Source organism: Bombina bombina, chromosome 1 (assembly GCF_027579735.1).
Source record: "Bombina bombina isolate aBomBom1 chromosome 1, aBomBom1.pri, whole genome shotgun sequence".
Classification (NCBI taxonomy): domain Eukaryota; kingdom Metazoa; phylum Chordata; class Amphibia; order Anura; family Bombinatoridae; genus Bombina; species Bombina bombina.
This window is the reverse complement of record NC_069499.1, coordinates 392420100-392445228: the sequence shown is the minus strand read 5'-3', so window position 1 is coordinate 392445228 and position 25129 is coordinate 392420100. Positions and strand designations below refer to the sequence as shown.

Genomic DNA, 25129 nt, shown 5'->3' with positions numbered 1-25129 from the left:
ACTTCAAAAGGGAGTTAATGGCCGTAGGAAATTTCTTCTATCACTGTATTTGTTAATGTAAGAATGGCATTGTCTTAATATATACCAGTTGTTAAATATGGAAAACCCATCCTCAATCAGTTCTTTGGGGGAATAGAGTTTTTGTTCATTCCCCAGATGTACCATCATCAAAGCTCGTTGATCTTTGTATAGCTTGGGGCTTTCTAAGTAACCCAGCTCCTGGAGCAAAGTCTACATTATCAGATAAGGGGGTCAAGGGAGAGAACCTGGACGAAACATGTGGGTATTCTATGAGAATCTTGTCCCAGGTCTTAATTGTCTCTGAGATAATTGCGCTTTGAGTTATACTCGCTGATAAGGCAGAGCGCCTCTGCCAGCACAATGCCCCTAAGTGTCTCGGTTAAGATATATCATGTTCCAGTTTTACCCAAGCCTTGTGTTCGTAACTAGTGAACCAGTCCACCACCCTCTGCATAAAGATCGCTTGTCTATATTTTTTAAATTAGGGACCCCAAGTCCTCTGTTTTTTTATATGTAAACACAAGTTTTTTTTGTTAATTCTAGCTTTGCGTCTGTCCCATATAAAACTGAATATGTTATTTTGGAGATTAGTTAGGAAATTCGGAGGGAGGGGGATGGGCAGGGTTTGGAGTACATATAGTATGTGTGGGAGGATGTTCATCTTTATTGTATTTATTCTTCCTAGCCATGTAATGTGTTGGGAGTGCCACAAGGACATGTCTGTTATTAAAGATTTCTGCAGTGTTTTATAATTGAGTGAGAACATTTCCTGGGTGGAAGGGGCTAACATGATCCCCAGGTATTTTAGGCTAGACTTTTGCAAGCGGAAAGAGCAAATGTCCTGCATTTGTGCTATAAGTTGCTCATTTCATTTCAGAGTGAGCATTTCAGATTTATTTTTATTGACCAGGAAATTGGAGGCGATGTGAAATTGGTCTAGCTCTTTTAGCAACTGAGGGACCGAAACTAAGCGAAGAGTTAGGAAGAAAAGGATCCGCATATAATAATGTCTTGTGTTCCGTCTCTTTGGTATGGATACCTGTAATATCCACATTTGATCTTATCTTTGTCGCCAGCGCCTCCACCACACATGCAAACAGCAGGGGCGACAGGGGGCACCCCTGCCTGGTCCCATTAGATATGCGGAGAGTGTTTGATAAAATACCATTCACTCTGACTTTGGCCGTTGGGTATGTATATAGCGCCATAATTCTGGATATAAAAGAGTCGCCCACCCCAAATTTCTGAAGTATCTTGCGTAAGAATAGCCAACTGATGCGGTCGAACGCTTTCTCCGCGTCAGTGGAAACCACCACCGTAGGTATTCTATCTGTTTGTATGTGATTTATTAGGTGGGTAGCCCTAACTGTGTTGTCTTTAGCCTCTCGTGTATGAATGAAACCCACCTGGTCATTGCATATTAGGGTCAGTAGGACTGAACTAAACCTGTTTGTTAACACTTTTGCATACATTTTTAGGTCTGAGTTCAATAGGGCGAAAATTTTCAGTTCTATTGGGGGGTTTGCCCTGTTTCGGGAGAACTGTTATATGAGCTTCCAAACCGACTTCTGTGGAGGGAGATTCTTCTGATATGTCATTAAAAAGGGTTAGCATGTGTGGGATCAATACATCCTTGTATGTTAAATGTTATCGGTGCATTAAGGGTGTGATTTTGATCTGGGGACAGTTGGGGGAGGGAGATATCATTTAAGTAGTCTTGGATGTATTTATGTTTGTCTTCACTATTTAAATTGTAAAGTTGTTCATAATACATCCTAAAGGCTTCTGCTATCTGTTCTGAGGTGTTTATCTCTTTATTTTGTTTATTATAAAGTGTTAGGATATAATTCCTGTTAATTTTCCTTTTCAGTTTCCTAGCTAAGATTGAACCACATTTATTGTCCCCCTCAAAATATTTTTGTCGTAGTTTGAATGCGTGTTGTTTGCATTCCTTCCACATAAGTAGATTAATCTGAGCTCTACAATCCGCTATTTTCTGGGGTATATCTGGTTCTAGAGGATGCACCCCAAGTTGGCTTTCAAGGTTCGCTAATAGGTGAAGTGTATCGTTAAGAAGTTTGTTGGCTTCTTAGACTTCGTATGACTGTATGCTAATAAGTTCTCCTCTAATTACCGTCTTGTGGGCGTCCCATATCAGTCTAATATCTACTGTAGAGTGCGTGTTCATGTTAATATTAAAGTACTCTAATATTGTGGAAGGACTTAAGTCTAGATAAATTTGAAGGCCATGGTCCACGTACTGAATGTTGGGTATCGAATGTGCAGCCTGCCATATTTTGCCTTTATCAGTATAACGTAGAAACCGTAGAATTATATCCCTTGGTGGTGCATTTGGGGGAGGGGGGTCTTAATGCCTATGCGCTCTGTCAAGTTCTATATTAGGTGCTAGCTGATCTTTGGAAATGAATTTGAAGAGGCCTTGGAGGTAGCTGGGGATGTCTGTGTGTGAGACAGATTCAGGGATACTGCTGATCCTTAAATTGTTGCGACGCCCCCTATTATCTAAATCTTCAATTTTTTCTTGTAGGGATTCTATCCGAGTATGCTGCACATTTGATTGTGTAGTTATATTGTCGAATAGGACATTTATTGTATCCTGTGACTCATACATACTCAATCCTCTGCCCTATTTCATTTCTATCTTTCTTCATGTTTGCCAGATCCGTGGTAATGAGATCTTTAAGTGCATCAAAGTCTGCTTTGGTAGGGAGGTTAGATATGTCAGCTTTAATCTGCGATGCATAGTCCACTGTAATGGCCGTAGTGGGTGACTGTAGGCTCACTGAGTTAGTTGACCCTTGAGTGAGAGTCTCTGCGTCAGTATGGCCATTAGAGGAGCTCTGGAAAAAGTTACTAACTGATGTGGGCAAGTTAGTATGATTTTTTGCTGCTCTATCACCTTTGGCTTTAGACTTCGATGCCATTTTTTGCCTTATGATAGTGCCTCTATGGTATGTGTATAGGGGGAGAAGAAAACAAACCAAGTGTTGCAAGTAAAATATGTTCGTCTCCTTATCAGTATCTCTGAGAGTCTCCCAGCAGTTAGGGTTGTCGCTACTGTTGAAATATCTCGTTACTAGTCCGTATATAGGTCCAGTGTAACTCTGAATAAGTATCCCCAGGAACCCCTGTAGTGCTTATGTTGCGTTATTTAGGGTCTTTTATTTTATGTACAGGTTGCGAGGGGTATGTGAGGCTGCTAGTTATGCATTTAGTGCTGTGAGCCGAGACTGTACCTCAGATCCTGGGCCATGCGTGCTTTAGCGTGATAGTTTCATGCTCGCCATGATGTGTGAGCCGCAATGGCGCCGTTATGCTCAGCAGGACCGGGAGAAGTAGTTGATGCGGTTTGGTATATCTGTCTCCTCAGGGTTGAGACATCTGTTTTGTAGGTTGAAGCAACAGGGATCTGTGGAAACTCGGGTGCACCAGAGATCTGTTACTGCATAAGGCTGTGTAGCATTCGAGCAGGTCGAGTCACCCTCTCTGGAGGGCAGCAACTCACTGTCGGTGTTTGTCAAGTTCCGATGAAAATCTGCCACCTAAGCAGGCACTATGAGGTCTCACATTCAATCCGTTCTAATATTCGGATGTTAGACTCGGTTTCCTTCTGTTAAGGGCCAAAAGAGTGTTACTTGCGCTCAGAGCTTCACTTACAAGCGGCCATTCACCCGCATGGCCATGCTCCGCCCTCTGTTCACACAGCTTTCAACTATATAAATATTTTTCTAATAAAGAACATGTATGCTACAGTGCGATCGCAACATTATAAGTAAAACATGACCGTGCCATTGCATTCTCAATATTATGAAATATTAATATTGCAAATGCGCATTCACATATGTAATTTTTTTAAAAATAAGTAAAAAAAAAACGCCTAAGGACACAAAAACAGAATTTATGCTTACCTGATAAATTACTTTCTCTTACGGTGTATTCAGTCCACGGATTCATCCTTACTTGTGGGATATTCTCAATCCCTACAGGAAGTGGCAAAGAGAGCACACAGCAAAGCTGTCCATATAGCTCCCCTCAGGCTCCGCCCACCCAGTCATTCGACCGACGGTTAGGAGAAAAAGGAGAACCATAGGGTGCAGTGGTGACTGTAGTTATTTTAAATTAAATTTGAACCTGACTTAAATGTCAGGGCGGGCCGTGGACTGAATACACCGTAAGAGAAAGTAATTTATCAGGTAAGCATAAATTCTGTTTTCTCTTACTTGGTGTATTCAGTCCACGGATTCATCCTTACTTGTGGGATACCAATACCAAAGCTTTTAAGACACGGATGAAGGGAGGGAACAAGTCAGGTCACCTAAACGGAAGGCACCACTGCTTGCAAAACCTTTCTCCCAAAAACAGCCTCCGAAGAAGCAAAAGTATCGAATTTGTAAAATTTGGCGAATGTATGCAGTGAAGACCAAGTCGCTGCCTTACAAATCTGTTCAACAGAAGCCTCATTCTTGAAAGCCCATGTGGAAGCCACAGCTCTGGTGGAATGAGCTGTAATTCGTTCGGGAGGCTGCTGTCCAGCAGTCTCATAAGCCAATCGGATTATGCTTTTCAGCCAAAAGGAAAGAGAGGTAGCAGTTGCTTTCTGACCTCTCCTCTTACCAGAATAGACGACAAACAAGGATGATGTTTGTCTGAAATCTTTAGTTGCTTTTAAATAGAATTTTAAAGCACGAACCACGTCAAGATTGTGTAAAAGTCGTTCCTTCCTAGAAACTGGATTAGGACACAGAGAAGGAACAATAATTTCCTGGTTAATATTCTTATTAGAAACCACTTTTGGAAGAAAACCAGGTTTGGTACGCAAAACAACCTTATCTGCATGGAACACCAGATAGGGTGAATCACACTGCAAAGCAGACAATTCAGAAACTCTTCGAGCAGAAGAAATGGCTACTGAAAACAAAACTTTCCAAGATAATAACTTAATATCTATGGAATGTAAAGGTTCAAACGGAACCCCTTGAAGAACTGAAAGAACTAAATTTAGACTCCAAGGAGGAGCCACAGGCTTGTAAACAGGCTTGATTCTAACTAGGGCCTGTGCAAACGCCTGAACGTCTGGTACAGCTGCCAGGCGCTTATGTAACAGAATAGACAGAGCAGATATCTGTCCCTTTAAGGAACTAGCTGACAGACCTTTCTCCAATCCTTCTTGGAGAAAAGCTAGTATTCTTGGAATCCTAACCTTACTCCACGAGTAACCCTTGGATTCATACCAACCAAGATATTTCCGCCATATCTTATGGTAAATTTTCCTGGTGACAGGCTTTCTGGCCTGTATCAGAGTATCTATAACTGATTCAGAGAACCCACGCTTAGCTAGAATTAAGCGTTCAATCTCCAAGCAGTCAGTTGCAGAGAAACTAGATTTGGATGCTTGAAAGGACCTTGAATTAGAAGATCCAGCCTCGATGACAGTTTCCATGGTGGGACCGATGACATGTCCACTAGGTCTGCATACCAAGTCCTGCGTGGCAACGCAGGCGCTATCAGAATTACCGAAGCCTTCTCCTGTTTGATTCCGGCTATTAGCCGAGGGAGAAGAGGAAATGGTGGAAAGACATAAGCTAGACTGAATGACCAAGGCGCTATTAAAGCATCTATCAATGCCGCCTTGGGATCCCTGGATCTGGATCCGTAAAGGGGAAGTTTGGTGTTCTGACGGGACGCCATCAGATCCAATTCTGGAATACCCCATAGCTGGGTCAGCTGAACAAAAACCTCCGGGTGGAGTTCCCACTCCCCCGGATGAAAAGTCTGACGACTTAGAAAATCTGCCTCCCAGTTGTCTACCCCTGGGATGTGAATTGCAGAAAGATGGCAGGAGTGATCCTCCGCCCATTTGATGATCTTGGATACTTCCTTCATCGCTAGGGAACTCTTTGTTCCTCCCTGATGATTGATGTACGCTACAGTCGTGATGTTGTCCGACTGAAATCTGATGAATTTGGCCTCCGCTAGTTGAGGCCATGCCTGGAGCATGTTGAATATCGCTCTCAGCTCCAAAATGTTTATCAGGAGAAGAGATTCTTCCCGAGACCATAGACCCTGAGCCTTCAGGGAGTTCCAGACCGCACCCCAGCCTAACAGACTGGCATCGGTCGTGACAATGATCCACTCCGGTCTGCGGAAACTCATCCCCTGAGACAGGTGATCTTGAGACAACCACCAGAGAAGAGAGTCTCTGGTTTCTGGTCCATTTGTATTTGAGGAGATAAATCTGCGTAATCCCCATTCCACTGCTTGAGCATGCACAGTTGCAGTGGTCTGAGATGAATTCGGGCAAAAGGGACTACGTCCATTGCCGCCACCATTAAACCAATTACCTCCATGCACTGAGCCACAGAAGGCCGAGGAATGGAATGAAGAACTCGGCAGGTGTTCAACAGTTTGGATTTCCTGACCTCTGTCAGAAATATTTTCATTTCTACCGAGTCTATTAGTGTTCCCAGGAAGGGAACCCTTGTAAGCGGGACAGAGAACTTTTTTCTACGTTCACCTTCCACCCGTGAGACCTTAGAAAGGCCAGAACAATGTCCGTATGATCCTTGGCTCTGTGGAAAGACGACGCCTGTATTAATATGTCGTCTAGGTAAGGTGCTACTGCAATGCCCCGCGGTCTTAGCACTGCCAGAAGGGACCCTAGCACCTTTGTGAAAATTCTGGGAGCGGTGGCCAACCCGAAAGGAAGGGCCACGAACTGGTAATGTTTGTCCAGAAAGGCGAACCTTAGGAACTGATGGTGATCTTTGTGGATAGGAATATGTAGGTACGCATCCTTTAGATCCACGGTAGTCATATATTGACCTTCCTGGATCATCGGCAAGATTGTCCGAATGTTTTCCATCTTGAAAGACGGAACTCTGAGAAATGTGGAACCTTCCCCTTGGGGGAGAATCCTTGAATTCTAGAAGGTACCCCTGAGTAACTATTTCTAATGCCCAGGGATCCGGAACGTCTCTTGCCCAAGCCTGAGCAAAGAGAGAAAGTCTGCCCCCTACTAGATACGGTCCCGGATCGGGGGCTACCCCTTCATGCTGTCTTGGTAGCAGGAGCAGGCTTCTTGGCCTGTTAACCCTTATTACAGCCCTGCAAGGGTTTCCAGGTTGCTTTGGGCTGGGAAGTGTTATCTTGCTTTGCGACAGCAGAGGTTGCAGCAGGTCCACTCCTGAAGTTGCGAAAGGAGCGAAAATTAGCCTTGTTTTTAGCCTTAAACAGCCTATCTTGTGGGAGGGCATGGCCCTTGCCCCCCGTGATATCTGAAATAATTTCTTTCAGCTCTGGGCTGAAAAGGGTCTTCCCCTTGAAGGGAATATTTAACAGTTTTGTTTTGGACGACACATCCGCCGACCATGACTTGAGCCAAATCGCTCTTCGCACCATGATGGCAAAACCTGAGTTTTTCGCCGCTAGTTTAGCTAACTGGAGAGCGGCATCAGTGATAAAAGAATTAGCCAGCTTTAGAGCATGAATTCTATCCATGACCTCATCCATGAAGTCTCCCTCTGGAGCGACTCCTCCAGGGCCTCGAACCAAAAAGCCGCTGCAGTAGTTACAGGAATAATGCAGGCAATTGGTTGAAGCAGAAAACCTTGCTGAACAAAAATTTTCTTCAGCAATCCTTCCAATTTTTTATCCATAGGATCTTTGAAGGCACAACTGTCCTCTATTGGTATAGTTGTACGCTTAGCAAGTGTTGAAACAGCCCCCTCTACCTTAGGGACCGTCTGCCACTCGTCCCGCCTGGGGTCTTTTATGGGGAACATTTTCTTAAAGATAGGGGGGGGGGGAACAAAGGGTACACCTGGTCTCTCCCACTCCCTAGTCACAATATCCGCCACCCTCTTTGGGAGATCGGAAATGCCTCAGTGTATACAGGGACCTCTAAAAACCTGTCCATCTTACACAATTTTTCTGGGACCACCATGGGGTCACAATCATCCAGGGTAGCTAAAACCTCCTTAAGCAGGACGCGGAGGTGTTCCAGCTTAAATTTAAACGCTAAGGAATCTGAATCTGCCCGCTGAGAAACTTTTCCTGTATCAGAAATTTCTCCATCAGACAGACCTTCCCTCACTGCTACTTCTGAGTTTTGTGAGGGTACTACAGATAAATTATCCAAAGCGTCTGATTGCTCATCCTCTGTATTTAAAACTGAGCTATCGCACTTTCTTGGAAAAACTGGCAGTTTGGATAAAAATGCTGCAAGGGAATTATCCATTACTGCTGCTAATTGTTGTAAAGTAATAGGGGCCAATGCGCTAGAGGTACTAGGCATCGCTTGTGCGGGCGTAACTGGTGTCTACACATGGGGAGAGGAAGAAGGACTATCCTCATTACCCTCTGTTAAAGAATCATCTTGGGCTACATTTTTAAGTGTCACTGGATGGTCTTTAAAATGCTTAGACGTTTTAGCACACTTTACACATAAATGCAATGGGGGTACCATGGCTTTTAAACATAAAGAACAGGGTCTATCTGAAGTCTCAGACATGTTTGACAGACTTATACAGCACTACAATACAGAAAAAATCACTTTTTGAAAAAACGTTACTGTGTCTTTAAATAATAAAAAGCACACATTTTTTTCCAAATCACCAAAAAACATCCGATCTTTATGAAAATTTCACCACATGATCCTAATGCTTTGAAATGATTGCACACAAATTTTCAAATCAATTAACCCCTTATTGACCAAACCGGAGCAAATTACAGTAAACAACCGGTTTAACACACTACAGCACGGTGCCACAGCCTTTGCTGCGGCCCTACCTTCCCTTAGGGTTATTTGTAGCAGAAATATAAGCCTCCTTGATGTCCTCCTGCACTCTCAGGACTCTACACGTGAAGCTGCATGAAGCCGTCTTGAAAATCAACTGCGCAACTGAGGCGCGAAAATGAGGCCCCCTCCCTCTTCAGTCCAGAGTTATGGGGCCTTCCTGAGTCAGACTAGGCGTCTACTAATATGCCAGGCGTAATAAAACCCCCAAAAGTGTTTACAAAGTTTCAAACACTTGAATAAATATAAGATTCCATTAATAAAATAATCGATTTAGCCCATCGCAGTGTCTACCAGTATTTAAGCCCTTAACTGAAGCCATCCTTCTATACTGCGTCTCAGATAATGGCTTATCTTCCCTCATGGGGATTTCTGTCAGTCTTCTAGCATTACCAGGTCTTGTTAGAAATAAATGACTGAGCATACCTTAAGCAGTTAAGCCTGCAAACTGTTCCCCCCAACTGAAGTTCTCCGGTACTCAACAGTCCTGTGTGGGAACAGCAATGGATTTTAGTTACAACATGCTAAAATCTTTTTCCTCTCAGCAGAAATCTTCATCAATTTCTGCCTCAGAGTAAATAGTACAAACCGGCACTATTTTAAAATAACAAACTATTGATTGAAGAAATAAAAACTACAAATCTAACACCACATACTCTTTACCCTCCCATGGAGATGCTACTTGTTAGAGCGGCAAAGAGAATGACTGGGGGGGCGGAGCCTGAGGGGAGCTATATGGACAGCTTTGCTGTGTGCTCTCTTTGCCACTTCCTGTAGGGATTGAGAATATCCCACAAGTAAGGATGAATCCGTGGACTGAATACACCAAGTAAGACAAACAAGATGTTTACAATAGTTTACATTCATATTCTAACACTATACTACATAATACACATACATTAAACAGTGTACATACATCTATCATATACCACATCCCCAGCTCCCATAGTTTTATTAGGAAGTTTTTTTTTTAAATCTTAATTTACAAAGTAGATTGCAGACATGACTAATATATAGGCATTCCGTGGGAGTTACAAGGGCGTTCTGTGGGAGTAACCTGTATTTTAATAGGGAAACTTTGCTGTGGGTTTCTTCTACTCAAAGCACTGTCCTCCATCTTAGCTATACCTTTTCAGTTATATCAGTCTTGCCTGCTTTTCAGTGGAGAGATTGTCCAGTATGGCTTATCTAGTGAATTAACCTTGAAACTAAATATGCATAATTTGAAGTGTTACTACACAGAAACAAGAAACTTTTGCTGAAGTTTTGATCCCCATTATATACTATAGGAGGCACATCGCCAATTGTCAGCACAGCTAGGTTCAGCCCACTTTTTTAGAATTTATTGCAAGACCAGTTTCTCGCATGTCTGACAATATTTTGAATACCGGGCCTGAAGGAGAGAAAAGTTTTTATAATTATTTTAATAACATTTTTTTTTGTTATGGTTTTTAATTTATGGTAATAATAAATAAATAAATAACATATACAACTTGTGCATTAAATACCGTCTTCCAAAATCAGTGTCAACTATGATACAATGTAGGCTTTTGTTGTACATACCTTTTTGACTCTAGTGGTAAGATCCTGAACAAACAACCTGCGCAAGTTGTGAAGGGTCTGGAGTTCTCTGGCCTAGATACAGAACATCAAATATTAATATGTATTTGTACGTCATGATTTTTTGTGCTGCCTGCATTTGACTTTACAGATTTTAATATTTTCTTATTATCACAGAATAAATGCTACATAAAACAAGAAGATTATATCACTTTATACAGAACACAGCATTACGTTTTAAAAGGACAGTATACTGTGAAATGGTTTTCCCTTAATGTATTTCCAATTACTTATTATACCAGCTGCATAGTATAAAATGTATGAGAGATTGCATTTTCAGGTTTATTTGTGTATATGAAATAGCTGTTTTTTTGCTTTGAAACCACAGCCTATTACAATAGGGTTAGCATGCAGGTAAAATTATATCTCATTATGTTAGCACTTTGTGTACACACACACACTTGCTTCCTTATCTTATATCTATTTGCAAACCAAAGCCCAATGCTATAATAGAGAGAACAAAGGAAAATTATAATTTTATTAGTCATCTTAGGCATGTTATTTCTTCTGCTGGCTGTGTTTACATAGCCTGTCAATAGCCTGGACTTAAAGGGACAGTAAACCTACCAAATAATGTTATATAATTCTGTACATAGTGCAAAATTATACATCAGCTTAGCAACAGTTTTCTAAAGAAAGGACTGCAGAGATATTTTACTATGAAAATTTAATTTTACAGCGCACCCGATTGACTTTACTAGTCACAGTGCGCCAGATCAAGCTATTAAACTCAATGTAGTTCGCTCCCGCTACCAGACCAGAGCTACATTGAGTGTGATACATTAATGGTGTGATCAGGCCGGCTGTGACTAGACAGCGTGCCGCGATGCACTTAGGAAAAAAAAACAGACCCGCTCAGTACAGCCAGGAGCGGCGTTCTATAAAATTAATTTTCGCAGTAAAATATCTCTGCAGTCCTTTGCTTTAGAAAGCTGGCGCTAAGCTAATGTTAAATAATTCTGCACTATGTGCAGAATTATATAACATTATTTGGTAGGTTTACTGTCCCTTAAAGACCAGAAACTTTCAGTATAGGGGGGATACCACAGCTAAATCAACTATTTCAAATGCTGAAATAAGGGTAAATGAGCTACTTGTAAACAATTTAATATACCCCAATGGATCATTGGGAACAAATTAAAGGAGAGAATATGTTTGGGTAAACTGTCCCTTTAACACTATGTCTTAAAAATACATATACAATTCAAGATTATCAAACATGAATTTGGATAATTATTATACTCTAAAAAAAAAAAAAAAAGTTAAACATATTGGAATAGATCTAGAGTGGAGAGGTAACTTGCGCTCCCGCGTTAACTCCGCTTGAATTACAAGATAATATTAAAACGTTTTTACACAAGCACCAACCCGACACGCAAAAAGCTGAAGTCTAAATATTAGAACTGTGTTAACGTATTCCACCACAGACTTCAGTGGAGCGTGAAAAGTGGAAACCCCCCCCCCCCTTAATTATGCGCAAACCCGATTGCGTTTTCTCAAGTGCACCAACCGACATGAAATATTAACTTAAATTATGCTTACCTGATAATTTTCTTTTCTTCAGATGGAAAGAGTCCACAGCTGCATTCATTACTTTTGGGAAATCAGATATCTAAACGCTACAGTCATCCAAAGATGACTCTGAAATTTGAAAACTTGCAAAGCAAGTAAGGAGCAGCTGAAGATAGGTTCCAAACCGTCAGACTGTTAAGCATCCACTAAGCAGTGGACACGTCACGGGCTATCCAAGAGCCGCCACTCCTTCCCACAGATCCTGAACGTGGAGAAGACACAAAGTCTTCAAGGGGGCTCCCCGTACCTCGAAGACCCGAAGCAGCAGAGCAACAGAACACAGATCCTGCTCCAAACACCAGACCAGCCCAAGCGACAGGCCCGTCTGAAAGCCAGGGGGAACAGACAAAAACCCCAACCACAAGCCCCTAGGGAATGGAAAGAGTGGAAGGAACTCCAACAGAGCTCGGATGCCAACCCAATCCGCTCTTCCATATAGGTACTCCCAAGGAGAACCCCCTAGGACCTGAACAGAGAAAAGTGCTGTAGCTCCCTGAGAAGACCTGGCATAACTCTCTATAACAGTTCCGACATGGAGACCTCAACTTCTATAGTTGGAACAGACCAAGCCCTAGAACCTGTTCCAACCTCCTGCACACAGGGCAGTTCAACGACCCTCCTGAGAGAGGAAAACCCCACCTCTTAAGGAAGGCAACTACCCCCTCAAAGGGAAGAGCACAGATAAAGGACAGCGCACATGCCCAGAAGACAAGAAAGTCATAGTCTGATCAAACCACGGACTGAATGAAATTCATCTAGACACCACTGTTGAGAAACCTCCCCGAACACACTTTGGAACACACTATTGTAACACAGAACCACCACAAAGTGAAAGGACATGCACTGTGAAGAACAGATAGCCATAGCTGGAATTAAACTCTCGACTATCGGCTTACAGCCCACAAAGCCTACAATTAAACTATTGCGGGACCTTTCCAAAGACAAAACAGGCCATAAGGAACATGCCAGCATCCGAAGGTGAACGCAAATCCAGGCTCAGCTGCTTGCAGGCTCAACGAGCTAGCCATTAAGCCAAAGCCTGTATTCCCGGGAAAAACTGGGTCAGCCCAAACCAGTCCGCAGGATCAAGTGTCTCCAGACATCCCTAAGGATCCAGGACATGAACCCTGGGCCCCAGAATCGTCTAAAAACAAACAACACGCCAGGGAACACCAACATCTCATCTGAAGGAATCAGACCTCACAGAGGAAGATAACCGGACTAAACCGGGAACAAGACTCACTCGTAATTCCCAGCCCAAGGGAAGAGACACCCCTAGCAGGAGTCCACCCCCCAAAAATATGCTAGGGCGTGACAGATTCGCGCAAATACTCTAGAACCCAAGGGCGTCAAGGTCAACACACAGGAAGTCCAAGACCAAGGAAAAAAAAAAAAAAGGACAGTCACCCGAAGGTAGAGAGTAGAACAAAGACTAGTCTCCATAGTCCTCTCAGGATACATAACCAGAGGACCACACCTAAGGAAAAAGATCCCAAACCCCAGTAGAAAAAAACCCTAAGCGAAGCTTGGAGAAGGAGACAACACAGCCTATCATCCCTGACATGGAGACGACTAACTCCCAGAAGTAGGAAAAAGCCACACGGCCCTCACTTCCTGATGAGACGGCAAAAACCATCAAGTAGACAAGACCAAAAGGGACAATTCCAAAGAGCCCCTGAAGGCAAGAACGCTAGGAACCGGCAGCAAGGAGGTCCGAAGTCCTCCCAACCTCCAACCCACGCGGGGAAGGAGACACACCAAGACCAGACAGAAAAACGGAATCAACTGAGTGTGTCTCAGTAGAACTCCTAGTCCCAGACGACCAACATGAAAGGCTAATGAGGACTGAACCAATCCCCCATGCCTCCCGGACCCTCAGGACCTCTCATAATACTTAGCTGAAATTTGTTAAAGAAAAACAAGAAATAATACAAATAATAATGAGAAGCACTCGGCGCCCTAACCTGACCAGCCAGGCAAAACCGGCGCCACGTGTCTGATTAGGCTTCAAGACAGAAGATCTGAACCCAATCAGGAGCAGCCTGAAAACATGGGCCCTCACTGTCAAGGCCGCATAGAATCTCCCCTAGAGAGGGAGAAATAAACAGCAGACAAACATAGGACTAAAACTCATCCAGAACAAACTTCCTTAGAAGTAACAGTGCGATCAAACAATCGCGAGTAACGATTCCAGATAAAATTCCTGAAGGAAATATAAAACCTATTTAAATAGAGTTTTTTAGCACTTACAGGCTTATGTTGCACGCCACCCAAGGACCACTGCCTAGGTCCTAAATTCATAAATCAAAAGAAGAGCAGGCAGGTGACAGCAAATATTGTTACAATTTATTGTGGAGGTAAAAAGGAAGGCAACGTTTCGGGATCAGTCTCCCTTATTCATGCCATACCTGCTACAAACAATCAAGTGACTTATATACATGTACACCACTAGGTGGCACTCAAGTGTAATTAACCCATTCCTATTTTACACATTTACTTATTTATTAATTTAACTTACAATTGTAAACTTCTTATTATGTATACATAGCAGAAGAACAACTCTTTTCTAATTAATTAAAATTCTAAATTTTACACTATCATTAGATTTATCATAGAAAAACATCATTTTATAGATTAAATTTTTCATCACAACAATATTTATCACAGAAATACAGTGAGGTCCCAGTCCCTATTTAACCCCTTGGGTTCTAGACATTCTAATTCATATATCCAATATGCTTCTTTCTGTTTTAACAGAACTTCTCTATCTCCTCCTCTACGTGGAATATCAATGCTATCAATTATTTGAAATTTCAACTGACTTATAGACTGGTTAGCTTTCACAAAATGGGCTGCTAGGGGGGCTTTTACATTACCAGTCCTAATATTGCTCTTATGTTCAATAATTCTCTCCTTAGCGGACCTGGTAGACTCCCCTATATAAACCCCCCCACACACGGACATTTGATCATATATATTATAAAAGTGGTTAAGCATGTAAAAAAAACTTTTATTTTGTACTTTTTACCAGTGTGAGGGTGATAGAAGATTGACCCTTTGGTCATGTTGCCACAACATGAACACCCTAAACAGGGATAGCAACCATTATTTTTTGTAGTGATATAACTAGGCCTTCTTTTAGTACTAGGGCCAATATCAGCTCTAACTAATTTATTTTGAATATTAGTACCCCTTTTAAAGGCAGATATGGGGGGTCTTTGAAACTCAACCACAAATGGATTACAATCAGACAGAATGCTCCAATGTTTTCTGATAATGCGCTGTATTTCCTTGCTTTGTGCATTATATTCTGATATAAAAATTAGTCTATCATTTTTGTTATCATCCTTCTTCTCCCTATCCTTAGGATGCAATAAATTTAACCTTGGAATTGACTTTACCGTTTCAATCTCTTTGGTAATAAGAGTTATAGGGTAACCCCTTTCCAGAAATCTCTCTCCCATCTCAGTCATTCTTTTATCTAATATTTTCTCATCTGATACAATTTTGCGTACTCACAACATTTGACTATGGGGTAGAGATTTCAGGAGTGAAGGTGGATGTGCACTTTCAAAGCGCAATAGACTATTTCGGTCAGTTTTTTTCTTAAATAAATCAGTTTTGAATTTATTGTCTGATTTAATTACTCTCACTTCCAGGAAATCAATAACCTCTTCACTCCAAGTTAATTTCAATTTTATATACATTGAAGATGAATTCAAGTCATTCACAAATTTCTCCAGGGTTCCAACGTCGCCCCACCAGATGCCAAAGATATTGTCAATATACCGCCACCAGGTGGCGCCATATTGAACAAATAAATCGTGGTGAGGGGGGGCGGAGCCAACTACCAAAGCGCCAAGACACACTTTTATAGAGCTCCTGATATTTAACTACTAAACCTTTGCTTTTTGCCGTTTTGGGAGCTTATAGATTCTTTTCCTACATTGCCCTCAGGATGGAGAAGCTCCCTGCATACTTTATTTCTTTATTAGACGACCTGATTGTTAAGGCGGACAGTCAGTTTCTCAGCTTAAGGTCTACAATTTCGGAGATACGCAATAAAGATGGCGTCTCTGTCCTACCCAGCTATGACCCTCTCGCTGCGGCTCAAGCGGCAGACTCACTACCTCTGCAATACTCTATTGATAGCCCACTGGAACAGCAATCTGGACAGAGTTTAATTTACAGTCTCCCTAGACCTGTGAACAGTGAGCCAAAACTCCCAAGCACAGCCGACCTGCTCCACATGCAAGTCGCTACAACCATGGAGCCAGTAACTCCGAAATCAGCACTTTCTACCCCAGCCGCACAATCTTGTGACCCGCTGTGGAACGACTCAAAGCGGAGAGCTATGCATCTTGTACATGACTTACCGGACCAGTGTGGAGTGGGGTTGCCGCTTGCTGCTATGGGGGAGGATGTGTCTGCCTGCACTTGGGAGACCGGAGAGCTGTCAACCTCACAGCGCAGAGTTCCACACCTGCCTTGGTACAATGTGGTCCTCTCTCATAGCGCCTATCAGCAGATGACGATCGCTATTGTGAGAGCCATGGAGTATGGAGGCTGCTCTAAAGGTTCTATGCGTCTTAGCCATGAGAAACCCCATGATATACAGGGGGTCGTAATATACAAGAAGAAGGTACGCCTATATCTAAACCAGGGCTACACTATCACTAAACTAGGAAGATCCAGCAATGATATGCCTGGGGCGGTAGCGCTCAGTCTCTCACACAGATCTGGAGTAATGGTTCCCATTGCAGTTTGCGGGTTACCGGTGAGACTTTTCGATCCAGGAGGATACTTTACTTTCTAGTTGTTTTACCCACCTGCATAGCGCAACGAGAGATATCAGGATTTGGTGTCAATAGTTTCTCATTCTACATAGCTTTACTCTGTTTAAATATCGCCTCCACCTGATGGGCACACTATGAAAGAGATGACAGGACCTCACAATATCCACCGGAAACTTATACTATTCTTTGGGCTGTGTAAGCCTCCTAATAACTGTACCCCTTGAGATACCACTACCTGGAGCTGGTTAAAAGTCCCTGCCGTTACCTCCTCCATCACCCTGGACATTACGCATGCATATTAGGCATTTTGACTTGCTGTAGTTAGCCGATACTTGTGTCAATCTGTGTTTCTACTTTAATCTAGTCTACTTAGAAGGGTAATCTATGTTGATATGATTTCTGTTGGCAGGCATATAGTAGTCGAAGTTCAGATGACACCCTATGGATTAGGTTAGTTCTCCAGCACAATGCAGGCCACTGACGTAATGCACCTCCTATATAACACAGATATATTTGTCTCCTAGCGCTTAATTGGAAGTCCTTATTGTTTCCCTATCAATCATATGGATATCTAAAGAGAAATAACTTTGCTCCCTACTAATGTACTATGAGAAAAGAACCTATTATATGTGACATTTACTGCGGGGGTCCTTAATATATTATATCAACACTATACTAACTTTATAGCATAGTCTCCTTCCTGGATAAGCCTAATTTTTAAAAGAGTTGGTATAAGATTTAGCTCACCCCCAACTTAGATAGACTACTATAGGCACATTATATGGCTTTTAAGCTGTAGCGTGATTTCTGTAACCGATTGCATATTTTTATGTCACGGACTAGTGTAGAAGGCCCAGCGACACTTAATCACCTGCTGTCAATTATTTTGCCATACGCCATATTTACTAAATTGTGGGGATTTTAAAGGAATACGTAATTTCTACTGGTATAAATTCTATTAGTTCATATAGCTGCTTTATGCCTATGACTTAATGCTATGCTCGCTATATTTGTTTTATGTTTATAACCTATGTTATCCTCCCCTCTAAGGTCTGAGACATATATGCTGCCAATAGCATGCCCACCTTGTATATCCAATATTCAATTTAAAATATATTATATCAATTTTATTTTGCCTACTCCCCACGCCATTTCCCTCCAACTTTATACAAATTATTTTACCATAACTTTTTATCCCCTCTTAGTACTGAAGTTAGCCTTACTCTTGACCTATTCCATTTAACTACCATTACAATATACTTCGGATTTCCCTTAATATTTTATTATTTGGCCCTTTCAATCAGAAGCTTATGTATAAAGAATTAGCCCCCTGATGACATACGCTCTTTTTTGTTCCCATGCTTTCCAAGAGGCCGTTAGACATATGACCTGCATTGATATTTAATTCCATAACTGACTCTCCAATAACAACTTCAGAGATACTGTCCCATCCCTTACATTGTCCTTACTTATATATTGTTATGCCCCTTCAACCCTTCCCTCCACTTCAAGACATGTGCTTATATTCATTTTGATAAATTAAATCTAACACCCTATTTTTATACTATATATGTCTAAATACTCCACGTAAATAGAAAGGCATCTCCCCTCACCCTTTCCCACTCTGTATATCAGGGTGGGTCATACCCAATATCCCTTTCCCGTCTGTGTCCAGTGGAGACAACTGTCCCTGAGGGGTGGTGCCAATTTCACCCCGTATTCATAGAGGTTGTAACAAAAACGCCTTCAACTTGTAAAATAAGTGACCCTATTTTATTACACAACTTGACAGCACCTATTTGTATAATTGCTCATCAACTATGCTGGTTCCCAAATATCTTGTCTCTAATATTTATTGTTTGTGACAATTGCCACCTCATTTAGTATAGCAATCTGCTCGGCTAATTTAGTTAAAAGATGCTAGTCTCCTTAAGTTGACTTACAACAGCTTAATATTACTTCCCATTTCAACATGTGCGACTATGTTTCTATGCCCACTTTATTTGAGTGCATAAGTTCTGTCAAATAAGATTGTGTCCATATTGAGAAATAGTTCTCCTACCCTTGTTGGCTCCGCCCTCCCTTCCCTATTATCACACCCAGGCTTAGGTCTGGACTCATATTTCTTCATCTATATACGCTTTATAATACCCCCCCAAAACTATCCCTTCCCCAATCCACTTTGAGCGGCTTTTGCCCGCTGCGTTCCCTTATCACTCTCCCCGCTAATTTGGTCCAAAAGAGGCCAAATACAAGCTAATCCACATCTGTCATACTATTACTAGCTTATATAACGTTATGAATGCTTGCTATGACAATATGAAGAATATACTCTATTATCTCCCTCCCCCTACCCCCATAAAATCAACCCCCCCTTGTTTCTATATTTTTTAAATAAATATTTTATGATGTAGTTATCTATCACAAGGAGGGGTCACTTCTAGTCTACATATTACATAAAATATAAAACTGAAGTCTTAATCTAGATAGGCCTTACCCTTTGCTAATGCCTTTAATAAATGGGATTTATATGCCCCTTCTATTTAGCTCTATTGCCTAGTAAACTTCCATGCTTTTTCGTAATACTAACCAACTATAGCTTCTCCACTCTTTTACTACTCATCATTGAGTATCACTCTTTAAACTCACACATGTACACTATGTTGGCATAACCCGGGTTGTTTACTTGGAAAATTCATGGTATTAGCACTGTATTTTTCTTTTCTGTTACCACTGTTGGCTGTGGCATTATTGTTATATTTGTTTATGACTTCAATAAAAAAAAAAAATTAAAAAAAAAAAAAAAAAAAAGAACAAATAAATCGTTAGAAAAAACATATTTCTCCTCATAGAGGTTCATAAAAATATTTGCATAGTTTGGGGCGACGTTGGAACCCATGGCTGTTCCCTGGAGTTGGAGGAAATAATCGTCCTGGAAGAGAAAATAATTTCCACATAATATAATGGTAAGAAGCTGAATAAAGAAATCAATTTGTGCAGAGGTATACTGATTGTCATTTCTTAATATATTTTCTACAGCATCAATACCACTTGAATGTTTAATATTGGTATAGAGACTCTCCACATCTAAACTAAACATAATAAATTTACTACTAGGGAGGTCTAGAGAGTCTAATTTGCATAAAAAATTATTTGTGTCCTTAATAAAGGAACTGGAACGCTCAACATAAGGGCGTAAGATCTTGTCTAAAAATATTGAAATATTTGTAAACACTGAATTGGTACTTGCAACGATTGGGCGTCCTGGGGGATTTTCTACATCCTTGTGTATTTTGGGTAAAAACCAACATGAGCTTTAAACCAAATAAAAACAATCCTCACCGGATCAAAATAAAAGATAAGGCAACCCGCAGGTTATCGCCTAAGAAGAACAGGCGCACCCGCAGGACCGTCCAACAAGGACCCTGTTCTTCCAAGCTCATAACTGGAAAGGATACTCAATAAACAAGACTATAAGAAGATTACTTCATCCCCTTACGTCTAATTCTGTAAGCTATTCGAAGAAGCAGACTGAAAATTCTCAGATCCATTAAGGATGGGATCTTCCGACAACACCACAGCGTGCCTCAATAAAAAACGAAAGCGACCCAGTCTATACCGAAAAGCACAGCATAACCCCGCCGGAGCAAAAGACTACTCCGGCCCGAAGGTTGACCCCCTGAAGCATCAGGGACAGTCTTTCCCCCAGAGAGCTGAACAGGCCATCCCATGCCTGAAGAGCCCTGGATAACGGAACACGAACAATATCTTAAGCCAACTTCTGGAAGTTGCAGATTCGCCAGCGCCAAAATTATGGACATGCAAAATTGTGCCAAAACCCCCGGCGGGAACAAGCCACCTTCCAGAGAAGGATAAGCAAAGTCTGGGTTACCTACATGTGTAGTAAGCGATGGTGGAAGGGAACTTGTCACTGAGAGGACAGAAGCCCCAGAGGAGGATGGCTCAGCGGCCACTTGATTCCCCGATCCCGAGGAATTGAGCACTCTAATATGGCATTCAGAACATAACTGATAGGCTTGTATCATCCGGGGAAATACGCATTTTGCGCAAAATATCAGACTCCTCCATAACTAGGATATTGAATACAAAAGATTGGACCAAAAAATCTAAATGGCACCTGACACCAACAATGACTGGGGCCTTACCACCTCCTATGAACCCGACACCTGCAGACCAGAATTTCTCAGTCGCCACACAGTCAGGATGCGGAAATGGAGGCCAAAAACGTGACCACGTCCGGTCACCAGGAGAACCATATGGTCCAAAAAAGCGCAACAGGAACATGGCCCTTCAAGTGTGACAGATAGTAGCATCGCTTCTGCCATGGAGAGAAGAAAGCAGGCAGCGAAACTCATCAACGCTGATTGCTTGTGGAACTGTTAATGAGTCGGGATGGTTTCGCAGAAAGACTCTCCCTGTATCTCCGGACTCTAACTTTCATCCAAGCTTTCACTGAAAGGCTGACAGGACTACTTAAAACTCCAGTCCCATGCCGAAGAGTACTACCCCCCATAAGAGACTAATTCAAAACTTCTGACACTTCTCTGCCAACCTCCTGGGACGAAAGGAAAAAAATGACTGGGGGATGGGGGAAGTGGGAGAGGTATTTAAGCCTTTGGCTGGGATGTCTTTGCCTCCTCCTGGGGGCCAGGTTCTGAATTCCCAAAAGTAATGAGTACAGCTGTGGACTCTTTCCATTTATAAAGAAAATTTTACATTACAATGTTCTTCACATACAATAATATGTTCTATTTATTTATAAATACATATGGGTATAGATATATACAGACAGTGTCCTCCACAGGACCTCTTTAGCAGGTGCACCACCCGGCTGATTTTTCTGACCACCAGGCTAAAATCTAAGCCAAAACTAGGCTACTATTAGCTAATATTAAAAATGTTACATTTTTACTAATACATTTATGTTACATTATGCAATTAATTTGTGATTTGGATAGCTGAAATGATATAATATTAGAAGATATTAAACTGCCCGCACCTGGTTACTTCGTAATGCCACCTGGCTGGCAACATTTTTTGTGGGACCACTGTACAAATATATATAGGAATATATATTTAAAAATACTTAGAACATACTCCCCTATGTGAAGAACATTGGAATGTGAAATAACAAAATTTATGCTTACCTGATAAATTTCTTTCTTTCCGGATATGGTGAGTCCACGGAATCATCAATTACCGTTTTGAATACCACTCCTGGCCAGCAGAAGGAGGCAAAGAGCATCCCAGCAAAGCTGTTAAATGTCACTTCCCTTCCCACAATCCCCAGTCATTTGACCGAAGGAAAATGGAGAAAAGGGAATAACACAAGGTGTAGAGGCGCCTGAGGTTAAAGTTAAAAATAACTGTCTTAAAATAAAGGGCGGGCCATGGACTCACCATATCCGGAAATAAATTTATCAAGTAAGCATAAATTTTGTTTTCTTTCCTAAGATATGGGGAGTTCACAGAATCATCAATTACTGTTGGGAATCAATACCCAAGCCAGAGGACACAGATTATTTAGAGAGGGACAAGACAGGCAGTCCTAAACAGAAGGCACCACCGCTTGAAGAACCTTTCTCCCAAAAGAAGCCTCAGCTGAGGCAAAAATATCAAATTTGGAAAAAGTATGCAGAGAAGACCAAGCCGCAACTCTGGAAATTTGTTCCACAAAAGCCTCATTTTTAAAAAGACCAAGAAGAAGAAACAGCCCCAGTGGAATAAGCTGTAATTCTCTCCGGAAGCTGCTGTCCAGCAGTCTCATAAGCAAAACGAAAGACTGGCGAAAATCCTTAGTTGCCTATAGATAAAACTTCAGAGCACGCACAACATTTAGATTGTGTAACAACCGTTACTTATGAGAAGAAGGATTAGGACATAGAGAAGGAACAACAATTTCCTGATTAATATTTCTATCCAAAACAAAATTTAGGAAGAAAACCTAACTTAGTACGAAGAACCACCTTATCAGCATGAAAGATAAGATAAGGAGAATCATACTGAAAAGCTGAGAGTTCCAAGGCTCTCCGAGCAGAAGAAATAGCAACAAGAAACAAAACCTTCCAAGATAACAACAATATCTATGGAAAGAATAGGGCTCAAACGGAGTCTGTTGCAAAACTTTAAGAACAAGGTTAAGGCTCCAAGGAGGAGAAACGGACTTAAACACAGGCCTGATTCTGATCAGTGCCTGACAAAAAGATTGCACGTCTGGCAAAACCGCCAGACGCTTATGTATCAAAATAGACAAGGCAGAAATCTGACCCTTCAGAGTACTTGCTGACAAACCCTTCTCCAGACCTTCCTGGAGAAAAGACAAAATCCTAGGAATCCTGACCCTACTCCAAGAGTAGTCCTTAGATTCACACCAATAAAGATATTTACTCCATATCTTATGGTAAATATTCCTAGTAACAGGCTTGTGAGCCTGAATCATGGTCTCAATGACCGACTCAGAAAACCCACGCTTTGCAAAAATTAAGCATTCAATCTCCAAACAGTCAGCTTCAGAGAAACAAGTTTGGATGAAGGAATGGACCCTGAAGTAAAAGGTCCTCCCTCAGAGGTAGTCTCCAAGGTGGAAGAGACGACATCTCCATAGGGTCTGCATACCAGTTCCTGCGAGGCCACGCAGGAGCTATGAGAATCACTGAGGCCCTCTTCTGCTTGATACGAGCAATAACTCATGGGAGAAGTGCGAACGGAGGAAACAGGTATGCCAACCCGAAATTCCAAGGGACCGCCAGCGCATCTATCAGAGCGGCCTGTGGATCCCTTGACCTCAAACCGTATCTTGGGAGCTTGGCATTCTGCCGAGACGCCATCAAATCTAGCTCCGGCACCCCCCATTTGAGGGTCAAGCTGGAGAACACCTCCGGATGGAGCTCCCACTCCCCGGGATGAAAAGTATGTCTGCTCAAAAAATCCGCTTCCCAGTTGTCCACTCCTGGAATGTGGATGGCAGATAGACAGCACTTGTGAGTTTCTGCCCACTGAATAAGCTGAGCCACCTCCTCCATGGCTAAGGAACTCTGAGTCCCTCCCTGGTGGTTGATGTAAGCCACTGAGGTTATGTTGTCAAACTGGAACCTGATAAATTGGGCTAAAGCTAACTGAGGCCAAGCCATCAGAGCATTGAAAATCACTCTCAACTCTAAGATGTTTATGGGAAGAGCAGACTCCTCCCGAGTCCCTGAACCCTTAACGAGTCCCAGACTGCTCCCCAACCCAGTAAGCTGGCGTCCGTGGTCACAATCACCCAGGAAGGTCTCCAAAAGCATGTTTCCTGAGAGAGATGCTCCTGAGACAGCTACGACGTGAGAGATTCTCTTGTTGACTGATCCAGATCTATCCTCTGAGACAAATCTACATAATTTCCGTTCCACTGTCAGAGCATGCATAACTGCAGATCTCTCAAATGGAACAGAGCGAATGGAATGATGTCCATGGACGCAACGATCAGACCAATTACCTCCATACATTGAGACACTGATGGACGAACCACAGACTGAAGAGAGAGGCAAGAAAAAAGAATCTTGGCTTTTATGTAAGAACTTACCTGATAAATTAATTTCTTTCATATTGGCAAGAGTCCATGAGCTAGTGACGTATGGGATATACAATCCTACCAGGAGGGGCAAAGTTTCCCAAACCTCAAAATGCCTATAAATACACCTCTCAGCACACCCACAATTCAGTTTAATGAATAGCCAAGCAGTGGGGTGATAAAGAAAGGAGTAGAAAGCATCAACAAAGGAAATTTGGAAATAATTGTGCTTTATACAAAAAATCCTAACCACCATAAAAAGGGTGGGCCTCATGGACTCTTGCCAATATGAAAGAAATGAATTTATCAGGCAAGTTCTTACATAAATTATGTTTTCTTTCATGTAATTGGCAAGAGTCCATGAGCTAGTGACGTATGGGATAGCAATACCCAAGATGTGGAACTCCACGCAAGAGTCACTAGAGAGGGAGGGAAAAAAATAAAAACAGCCATTTTCTGCTGAAAAAATTAATCCACAACCCAAAAAATAAGTTTATTCTCATAAATGAAAGAAAAAAACTTAAATCAAAAGCAGAAGAATCAAACTGGAAACAGCTGCCTGAAGAACTTTTCTACCAAAAACTGCTTCTGAAGAAGCAAAGACATCAAAACGGTAGAATTTAGTTAAATGTATGCAAAGAGGACCAAGTTGCCGCTTTGCAAATCTGATCAACTGAAGCTTCATTCTTAAAGGCCCACGAAGTGGAGACTGATCTAGTAGAATGAGCTGTAATT

The 25129-nt window shown here is 41.9% G+C and overlaps 1 protein-coding gene across 1 annotated transcript in view; it reads right to left on the bottom strand.

Annotated features, from left to right (window-relative positions):
* KIF5C (kinesin family member 5C) overlaps positions 1 to 25129 on the bottom strand; it is a 350079-nt gene that overhangs the window by 41599 nt on the left and 283351 nt on the right. The window contains exon 22 of the mRNA XM_053698287.1: positions 10400 to 10471. Coding sequence (XP_053554262.1) covers positions 10400 to 10471 — 72 coding nt within the window. The remainder of the gene's footprint in view (positions 1 to 10399; positions 10472 to 25129) is intronic.